At 35.5% G+C, this 11,193-nt stretch overlaps 1 protein-coding gene across 1 annotated transcript; it reads right to left on the reverse strand.

The window, feature by feature from the left end:
- LOC109224879 (putative leucine-rich repeat receptor-like serine/threonine-protein kinase At2g14440) lies at nucleotides 1,408–8,624 on the reverse strand. Its single transcript, XM_019389722.1, has 9 exons — nucleotides 8,498–8,624; nucleotides 7,323–8,390; nucleotides 6,899–7,046; nucleotides 5,941–6,012; nucleotides 5,561–5,629; nucleotides 4,906–4,974; nucleotides 4,616–4,693; nucleotides 3,036–3,241; nucleotides 1,408–1,954 (listed from the first exon to the last, which is right to left on the reverse strand). The coding sequence occupies exons 1-9, from the start codon at nucleotides 8,574–8,576 to the stop codon at nucleotides 1,848–1,850; spliced, it is 1,896 nt and encodes a 631-aa protein (XP_019245267.1). The 5' UTR covers nucleotides 8,577–8,624; the 3' UTR covers nucleotides 1,408–1,847.

Below are 11,193 nucleotides of genomic sequence, written 5' to 3' on the forward strand. Positions count from 1 at the left end.
GCATAAAAGCAAAAAAAAAAAATACTAGTTTGATCGTTCAATGCAGAGAAGATGACGAAGGAGAAAGATTAAGTGCAGCTGGTTTGCATGCAAGGACGATAGAGATACTGAGGAGCACGCAAAACTTGCCTCTGAAGTTTTCGCTCTCAATTTTTCCCTGTGAACGAATAAAACAAGGGTTTGGGAATATAAGAATTGAAGAAAGGGTAAAATTGTCTTTTGAAAATAATTTTAATAGAGTAGTGATTATTTTTGCTCAGCATTAGAATTAATGGATAAAAAATAAAGACCACCTTACTTAGTGGCTACCACACGCCATTTTTACTATTTTTGAACTTCACCCAATTTAATGTGGTCAGAAAGTTTAAATGAATGAGCCCAATAGCCGAAACACGTTGTTAGCAATGAAAAAACAATTTGTTATAATTTAGCGTCCTCTACCGCAATATTAAAAGTGGAAAAACAGAGAGTCGAATAGTTAGAATTTCAAGAACAATCATGCCAGTTATTTCATAGCTAATCTATAGATAAAGGAGGGTAAAACAAAGAAGCAAATCAGTTAATACAATTCAGGTGTATTTGATTTTCTATTTGGTTTGAAAGAGAGATTGACAAAAAAAAAAAAATAAATAAATAAATAAAATAAAATAAAATAAAATAAAATACAGCTATTATTCGCATACATTTATGCCTCTAAATCCTCATATAGCAATGCGACCCAGACATAGATGCATGTAGTGTGCCTGTTCAGATCTTGCTTTTCTTGAACCGAGCGTCTATAGGAAATAATTTTAGGAGTAAGGTTTGCATACACACTATCCTCCCCAAACCCTACTTGTGGGATTATATTGAGTGTGTTATTTTTATTGTTATTGTTGTTGTGTCTATTTAGATCTCAGGAGTAAGCTACTCTGTTCTAGCCACTTTTGTACCTGTACCAGCTTGAGCAGCCAAAATATTGATACTGGAAAATTAATGATTGGCTGAAACACTCAAAGATGCACATTTGGGAATTCGACGATAAAGATCGGACATCAATCTCACTTTCCTCCTGTTATTCGGTTTGACTTATGTTCATTCACTCTGAGAGCAAAGCGGTATACCGAAAAAAAGTTAGATTATTGATATTTGATGTAGTCTCAAATGGGAAACCAAGAAGATTCCCACCTTTGAAATTATACACTTTTGTGGGTGAAATAATCTTGTTATATTAGGCTATTAGCAAAGTCAGTGAATTTAGCATCACACTTTTATTTTGTCTTTTTAAATTGACTTGCCACCCTTCTGACACTGTGCCTTTGTCAATATTGATGTACCAAACAAGTTGTCCATAATTCTATTTCATATCTTCTAATATGGTTTTTCAAGATAAAAACAGACCTAATCCAACTATGAGGGATAGTTCTAGTTAATGACAATTTCCTATTGAGTAATGTAACATCAATATCAGAAGTACACAATAATGCCAATTATGGGATCAATCAAACAAAGAAAAGTTCTCTATATCTATGTGCATTACAATGTTGAGTCACAATCATATATGTTTGTCAAATGCCCAAAATTGGGTATGATACAATGGAGGCATTTGCCTATCTGTTTGGTGGATTCATGAACAAATTAGCATACATTGAACTCTACAAAACAATCTGCATTTTTCTGGACATCCCTCTAGGGACACGATTTGAGAAAATGTCAAAAGCTCCTCTGTGTCGTATCACTCGTGCCCACTCTAAACTCCATATCCTCAGCACCTTGTATTGGACACAATCAATGTTCTCTATCTGTCTCTATTTGGCAAGTCGAACACCATCAAAATTCACAGTCTCTTCCCACAAGTACAAGCTATGTCATGTTGCATTGTATGTTGGTATAAATCCTTTGGCATGTTGGCTCTCCATTTCTAGAGTCATCAGCGACTTTTGCCGCTGATACCTATTCCTCTTTGCAGCTAATGCTGTTACGATAAATTTTGGAAGGTGGAGAGGTGTAGAGATTAGTTCGTAGTCTAGAATAGACAACAGTGCAAACTGAAAATCCAAACTACCTTAGAAAGTAAAGTACCTATCATCCACCATATCCGACAGGAAAATAGATAATTTCATGTTAAGAAAATAAATCAAACATCCTTCAATTTAATTTAGTCTAGTTGACCTTCAATAAAAGAGGGAGTAGTTAAATATAAATATGTGTGAACTTGCTATACCGAGATTTTAGTGACAGATACAAAGTTGACAATGCATACTTCGCTCAGAATGTGATAATACAAATCCGTGACAAAGTGGAATGTGAAGGAGCAGAGCCATTATTCATAAAGCTTCAAATATCATACCGCACACAACCAACTTAAAGCTCTATCATCAGTCATCAGCCAGAACAAATTCTTTTCTTTGATAAGTATATAAGCGAGAACAAATATTACCACAGTATAGTTATTAAAAGCCACCTATTGGTTAAGTTTGGATATTTTCAAAGTCAGTGAGGCAGATAAAGAACCGAATATGGGGGACAAATGGTGGAAAACAAGTGGACATCATATGAGACATTATGTTAGTATATTACAGGCAATCTATGACCATAACATCTATGTCTATGATATAGCAATGAAGAAAGACCATATCTATGCTATTCCGTAAGAAAGTACAATTCAGTTGCATAGCTGGAATATATATATATATATATATATATATATATATATATATATATATATATGTGTGTGTGTGTGTGTGTGTGTGTGTGTGTGTTTTAGCTGACACAGAGTACTGTGATTTACTATGGTACTTGCGCTACAACCTAAGAAATCATATTATCCTGATCATGGGGTAGTGCAATCTTGTTAAACCAGCTGTTAATGCAATTTTACATTTTATTTTAGACTTAATGAAGGAGAATAATGTATATTTGACCTCAAAAACAGGATGTCACATGAAAGTAGTTCTATAATCAGTTAACAGTGAAGCTTTCTGAATCATGCCTCTACTCCTAAGTTCTATAATCAATTCTATATAACATGTTGTAATGGCCCAGAAACCACTTACACATTAGTTCATGCGGAAGACCAAAGTCATAATCATTCTGCCTCCTCTTGTAGCAGATGTATGCCACGAACAGTACCACACAAACAAATACTAGACATGATATTCCGATCGCAGCTTTACCAGCTGTAGAGAGACCCTCTTTATTCCAAAATAGCGGACAATCCGGCAAGGTAGGTCCTCCACACAACCCTTTATTACCAGAGAGGCTGTGGAAGCAATATGCTTTCTGTTAGTAAAACAACTAGTACGTGAAGGAAGAAACAAAATATAAACCCCTACAACAGAACCAGTCTTGCAGAATTTTTATCAAGAGAACAGAATAAAAGGGGAGTCCACCAAGATAACTAATAATTTTACTATATTATACTCATTTTCTAGGAGATCTCAAAGCTTACAGTAAAATGTTTTTTTCGTGTTCAACATTTCCTGAAGGGAGTTTAGGGGACAAAGGAGTTGAACCAAAAGTAGGCAACACCAGTTTCCTTTTTCTAACCCCCACCCCCCCACCCCACCCCACCCCAAAGGGCACCATTGTGTTATGATTTACTCTTCATGTTTAAGACAAGCAAAAACAGTTAATGCAAAATAATCTCTAAAACAAACTACACCATTAATGATTTTAAATCTTTCTTCCCAAAATAATAGTGTTGTTTCCTCGTAGAATTTATTCCTAATATTTATGTCACCAAACTGGTAGTAGAATTCGAACTTTAATATTAATGAAAGCTCAAGTTCAATTAATCATCTGAACTTGTTCGATCCAAGAACAAAAAATTGAGTAATTCCGTTCTATTTTGCAAGTCAAAAAATGTTTGATAAAACACACTCCACTACTGCCTCCTCTATGATCTACTTTAATTCCATGAAGCCCTCAAAATACCCCCTCAGCTCCCAAAAATTATTTTCCATTTTTCATATTGAACGCACTTCCACACAGTGTCTTACAATTCATCACAAACCAACTAGTTGTTACAAAGGATTATTTGTGCAAAGTTCAAAAAACCAGCAATTATTCTACAACCCTTTGGCTGCTTCCCTTATATAGAGCTACCTTCTAATTAAAACCACAAAAACATTCTGACAGGAAAGTAGGTATTTTTAGAAACTAATCAGTCGGAGTTTCTAGGTTCGGAATGTTAAAAATAAATTACAGAGAAAACCAAAAGGAAACAACAACCTTCTTAAGCTACTAAGGATTCCTTGGCTTTACCTAATTAAGATACCAAGAGATTGTCCTTTCTTACGGCAACAGATAGCAGGCATGATCAAATATTGAAGATCAAATGAACAAAAGTCTTGATGGCAATAGCGTGACCAGCAAAATTACTTTTATAGGTCATGAAACAAAGGGCAAACTCTAATTTAAACCATTTTGCCATAAGGTATTTCTAACAGCCTAAACTAGTAATTAACAGAGGGAGCATCTCAATTCTTGTACTAATGACATCAGCAGAAAAGGCACACTCTTCATCAATCAGCCCTGTTTGTTTCATAGCACTGATTTGAAAATTAAAAATTTACTAAAAGTACTTAAAATTATAATAAAGGAAGAACTTTAGCCAGATTAGCGCATGACATACTCAATAGCTCCACCATGGACCCCAATGGAAAGAAGTTCCTCCGGCACTAGGCCTTCTAGTTCATTACTGTTCAAATACCTGAGCAAATTTACAGTGGAACTGTTAGAAGTAGGCAGAATATAATTTGAAGGAGATAAATTTCTTTAATCTGAATTCCAATGATTTATAACCCATATACTTATCCTGCTTTCTACAAACAATCATGCAATAACCAACTGGTACCTCACAAAAACTAAAATAAGCAACAACAAATCCATGAAAATATTAAGGAAAACAAGAATGAAGCTTACACAAACTGCAAGGTGGAAGAAGCTAAACTATCAGGTATGGATCCGGTAAATTTGTTATTTGACAAGTCCCTGCACAAAAGATTTCCAAATGATGAATTGCAAGTTTCAAATACCAAGAACATAACAGCAAACCAGTTTGACAAAAGGGCATAGCTCTTTTCCCTTTTACAAAAGGGGTTAGCTCTTCAAAAGAGAGAAAGAGGATGGGGTACCCCCAATATAACCTAAATCAGAGAGCACTGAACAAGAATATCAAAAATAGACGAGAGTTTTACGGAAAATGGAGCGAAAAACACACTTCAATAAGCCATAGCTGGGAGGAGTTCAAAGTTCAAGCTTTAAAAAGTGACTTGTTAGTTCACATAAAATTGATTAACCAAAACTTCAAGCTAAGGCCCATGGAATAAAGAACCTTATCTCAACAAAAAATAAGGTCCAGAGGATAAAAGGAATTTACAAGCGGTAAGTTGTTAAGCTAGTGGCAAGTGTGGGAATCAGAAAAATCTGGCAGGATCGGTGTATTCAGGACTCCAATAACATTCAAAAATTTATATAAGTCGGACTTGATAACTCATAGTTCTTAGATGCAAAACAACAGACCATTCCAAGCAAACAAAATTATGATCAAGAACACAGTGCTAATATATAGTCTTACAGTTTCACGAGAGACTTCTGACCCAATCCCCACGGTAGAGAACCTCCCAAAGAATTAGAACTCAAGTTCCTGTTCGGTAAAAAGAAAGAGAAGGTAGAATGAATATTTGCAAACACAGGTAACAAATAGTAAAAGTGCAGAAAAGAAGTTGGTGCAACTGAAATGATCCAATCGAAAGTATTTATTCATCAGGCATAATAATGAGCAACGCAAATACTAGAATGTCTTCACAGTGTATCCGATTTTGTTGAATACCTCTTTAATCATTTTATAAGGACCACTAAGTAAGTATACATACTACACAGGAGGATTAACATGTGAAATTCAGGTATCTAAGAGATAAGCTGTTAAAAGGTAAGAAATTGACAGTTGATACTTACAAGCTTACCAAATTAGACAAGAGCCCAATTTGGTCGCTGATATATCCCTTTAAGCCTTGGCTTCCAAGATCTCTGAAAGATAAGAACTAAAAGAATCAAGAAGGATATACATGTGGTGCTTTAGTTATCACATTGAATTAAACAACAGAAAGTGAAGGGGATATTCGTTACAGGGGAAACTTCTTTTCTTTCCATCTTTGACACACAATTTTCTTTTTTTTGATCAGGTAAATCTTTGACACACAAATTGAAATTAATGTACATCATTTGCCACGTTAGAGGTGAGATCGGTAGGATAAGAATGCTAGAGAAACTGGAGCTATGGAAAGAAGATCCATTAGTCCAACCACAATGGTTTCCAAGGCTTCATTTAGTGATTTGACATCCCAACCCAAATGCTTTTCAAAAATAACTTTTGTGGAATTTGGTTTTTAGCTTGAAACAATGTTTTGAAACGTCTTTTCGAGTTAAGACCGCAGAGCACTATGGTATTTAGCCATAGGCAAAAGACCTGCAAGGCATACATCTTCTTCCCCAAGTACTTGCACAGCAAGTTCTACATTTTTCATTCAGCTTAATATCCCATGCTATGTTTCATTGTTCAGAACATATATATATATAGGTAATTTACTTGGGCAAGATAGCTGCTCCAAAAACTCTGTCCACTTCTAGTTGTGCACTGCGACTCTGTATTGCAACTAGAATAAGATGTGGCTTCATTTCTAGATCTTCTACATCAGTTTTCTAGCCAACCCTAATGTTATCAACACACACATTATACATTGTTATTATAACACCCTTGCCGTGCTTATCACCACAAGTTAGTATGTGCCCCTAATCAAATTATGACACGTACCAAGCTAGTAGTAAAGTTATGACCTCAATTAAGATATCCAAGCAGGCTAGACGCCAACTACAAGCTCACATATTCTCCCATCATCAGAAAAGAATAACTTACATTTGGGAGATCACAAGCGATCCGTTCTTAGTTGGATGACATGTAACACCTTCCCAAGCATCCCAAGTAGTAGGAGCACAAGGGTCGCCATTCCATCCCATTCTATCCGGTACTCTAAGCGACTCCTTCAATGCTTTCATAGCAACAACTGCAAACACGGGCAAGAAAAACAAGTTTAATTTTTGCTAAAAAGAACATCCACAACTAACTCAATTACCAAAAATGCACACTACGGCAATGAGTTCATGATATATACTAAAATTTTAGTAAGTTCTATGAATTGACAGTGTAAAAGGCAACTGCAGATAATTCTCTATACAAACATCAAATTGGTAACCTTAAGAAAAAAGAAAACAATTTCTATAACAGGTGAAAGTACATTGATATTGTAAAGAACATACTATAACTTGTCATTTCGGTATACCTTGTTGAGGAAGAGTCTTGAGATCAGGTGGAATAATAGCATAATTTTCAAGTCCACAAATCACGGGAGCGCCCACAACAGGCACAAGCCTCACATTCAACTCAGTATCACTCAAATTCTTAACAACATAACTCCAATCATAAGCAGCAAAGCTCCCAACTTTTTCATAAATATCCACTCTACTCACATTCTCACCATTCACCACCACCTCAAACACCCTTTTCCCAGCTCTATTCACACTTACATCAATCTCAGCAAAATGAAACCACAACAAGTAATCCAATTTCGCATCCACGGGTAAATTATACTCCAAATATTCACCTCCTTCACCAATTACGGTAACTGCAGTTTGATACAACTTTAAAGGAAAATAATTTGGTGCTTTATCTACATTAACCACATTTTTCATTGCAGAAATAGCCTTAATATGTGCTCCAGTGGTTACTCCCGCAACCTTAGACCTAAAATCGGAGTCCGATTGCCATGACCGGCCGAACCGATCCGTATCGTTACTAAAACCGGGTCCCCATTGATCCGACCCGCTAGAAAATCTACCATAATTGACCAAAATTGAACTATCATTGACTAAATAAGAAGCCGGATCAATTTGCGTGATTTCAAGTGAAGCAATCACGGGGGAATCAGTGGCAATACTGTAAAAACAAACATCCGCCACGTCATCATCATCGATAGTGAAAAACAGATCGGAGTACGCGCCGGCGCGTGAAATCGATTCGTGCCAAGGAGACCGCCATTGAAAGACGACATTGCCCTCGACAGAGACGTCAAACGACGGGGAATGTGATTTCCCATCGTAATTATCATAGACAGTGAATAAACGGAGCTGGTAACGACCGCCGGCGGGTAAATTGGGAATTGTGTAGCAGTTCTTTTTACCGGAGGAAACGGGGAAGTAACGGAGGGTTTTTTCTTGTGGGTGTTGAAAGTGGAGAGGCTCAGATACAACGGAGGTTGACCCGCCGGTAAAGTAACGGTCGGAAAGCCATGACGTATTGAAGACGTCAGTTGAATTTGAAAGACTTCCGCAATCTATATGTATTGAATAATCTGCAAGAAAAAGAGGGAAAAGAAGAGTTAGTTAAGTTAGTTAAAAGTAAAACAGTTGGGGAAAATGATGAGAAAATGAAGTTGAAGTTAGTTAAAGTGGAGCTTACTGAAAGGGTAGTGAAGAGAAGAGGAAGAAGGAAGAAAGGGTAAAAGGGAGATGAAGAAGAAGAAGAAGAAGAGAGACATGTTGGTGTAAAGAGGGAAGAGAGAGATAATGAGTTTAGTTGTTTGGACATAAGGGAGGGAAAAAGGGGTGGGATTATTGCATGGGGGGTGGGGGTGGGGGGTGGGTGGGGGGTGGGTGGTGGGTGGGGGAGATTGCGAGATTGGCGGGGTGGTGTAAGAGAGTATGAAAATGAATGAGTTGAAGAAGACAGATTTTAGTAATGAAAGTTAAGCCAAGATTGATGCTTCGATTTCTTGACTTTTTGGGACTACGAAGTAGGGATAGAATGTAAAGTGGGGAGGGGGGGTAAGGTGGGGGTGGGAAGGGGGTTAGGAATATAACTTATATAAGTAATACATATACGGAAGGGCAGCCCGATGCATAAAATATATCGTGTTCAGGCAGGATTCAGGGAAGGTCCACACACCATAGAGGCAACTTTACAGTTGATTCAAGTCTATATAGAGAGAATGTGTGTTTGTGTGCGCGCGTGCCTTTGTATATATAGAGAGAATATTTTTGATGGACTACTATAAATTTATATCGCGTAGAACTTATTATATACGTCACACAACAGTAAAAGTGTTGATTTCAGAAAATAGAATATCTAATATTTTTTCACCCAGAATACTTATTGGATTGTTGCGAGCAAAATACAGCATGTTATCGAATAGTTTTATTGAAAATAATAAGAATAACATCTCTTAATACTTAAAGTTTTATATTTGAAGCGAGTACTCAAGAAAAAAGATATTTGTTCCCTGCCTAAGGGAAAATTGTTAGGAGGTGCTCCTATAAGAAATTTCTCTATTTAAATGACTCGAAATAGAAATATTTGATTAAAGATGAAGGGATTTTTATCCCTCCTACTACATTTTTGGCAGTGTATATTTAGTACTTGAGTTGGATATATAGTAATGAGCATATTTACATTGACTGATTTAAACATCTATAACATGTGCATAATAAGCTGAAAAAAATAATATTATGCATGTAAAAGAGTTTCATAATGGAATCAAGTATATATGTTTTACGTGGATTCAAGGTACTCCCTTCGATCCACAATAAATAACTAATTTGCTTTTTTATTTTGGTAGTGTCCATTTATATAATCAAGAAAAATTTCAATTTATTTTTCCAAAACTATCCTTATGTACGTATCCGAAGAGAAGTAAGTGTTACTATAACTTTGGTGCAACATTTAATGAATGGTAGTTTAGTCACACTAACTATTTTTGTCTATAATTTAGTATTTCCTTAATGGTGTGCCCAAAGCAAATTGGTCACTTATTGTGTATCAGAGAGAGTAAAGAATTTAGGGTAGTTGAAATTGAAATTAGTAATTGCAAACATTTGTTATGAATAAACTAACTTTTTGTTTTATGTGAATTCCACGTTATATTTAGACCTTGAGATTAAGAATTTAATTAGAGTAGTTGGATAGTAATTACAACATTTATTATGATAAAAGTATGTTTTCTACATAATTAAGAAGATAGTGTAATGTTTTAATGGATTTAGAACTTTGTAAGTAGTAGGAGTAATTGAATTTATGAGAAGTTGATGAATAATTAATGACTCACGTGAAAGAAATTAGAAGTAAAGGAGGAAGTTGGATCATTAATATGAAAGTAGGAGTTAGGAGAAGGGTACATTGGCATTTTCTGCCAAATCTGCACAAGGTAACAAGTAACTGGTCCCAAAGTGAAAATTATTGCTTTTATTTCATAGATTTAGGTTGGATGAAAGTGATATTTAGTATTTGGGGCTTTTGCATTTATACCCGATTTTGAGGTCACAATTGAATTTATACTCACTTTACAAAAAAATTTGCAAGCATACCCACTTTATGATCAACTTCAGACTTATCGGGTCTGAAGTTAAAAAATATTAGTTCGAAGTGAAAAAAATTACACTTCAGATGCACTTAAGACCAAATAGGTCTAAAGTGCAACCAATAGTTTCATGCATTTAAGGCAAATAAGTTTGAAGTGAAAAAATTGCAGTTCAGATGCACTTAAGACCAAAAGGTCTGAAATGCAACAAACGTTTTCCTATACTTAAGGTCAATAAGTCTGAAATGAAAAATTGCACTTCAGATGCACTTAAGGCCAAAAGGTTTGAAGTGCATGCAACCAAGGTTTTCATGCACTTAAGGTCAAATATGTCTGAAGTGCAAATTGCCGAGAAACAGAAATTTGTTCTTCGAATTTTAACAATCTAATATACAATTTAATACCTAAATCTACTCCAAATGAGCTCAAATTTGAAACATAACCTGCAAATATAATAAAGAACAAACCCCAATCATCAATTTGTCAAAACAACAATAAATCTAACGAACCCATTTTGCAATTAAGAAAAAGAAGAAACCCTAAGCAATAGTAAAAAAAAAAAAAATAAAGCGCCACAACAACTCACCACTGTAAAACATCATAAACTACCTTAAAATGTGTTCACAAACACCATATAAAATCACTATTACCCGAAGAAGAAGAAGAAGAAGAAGAAGAAGAAGAAGAAGAAGAAGAAGAAGAAAGAGGAGAAAAACACCTGAAGTTGTTTAAATAGTAGGTACAAGTTAAAAAAAAATAATAGATACATGTTAAATGACCGAACAGAACGCCCCGTACAATT

Source organism: Nicotiana attenuata, chromosome 1 (genome assembly GCF_001879085.1).
Source record: "Nicotiana attenuata strain UT chromosome 1, NIATTr2, whole genome shotgun sequence".
In the NCBI taxonomy this organism is placed as follows: domain Eukaryota; kingdom Viridiplantae; phylum Streptophyta; class Magnoliopsida; order Solanales; family Solanaceae; genus Nicotiana; species Nicotiana attenuata.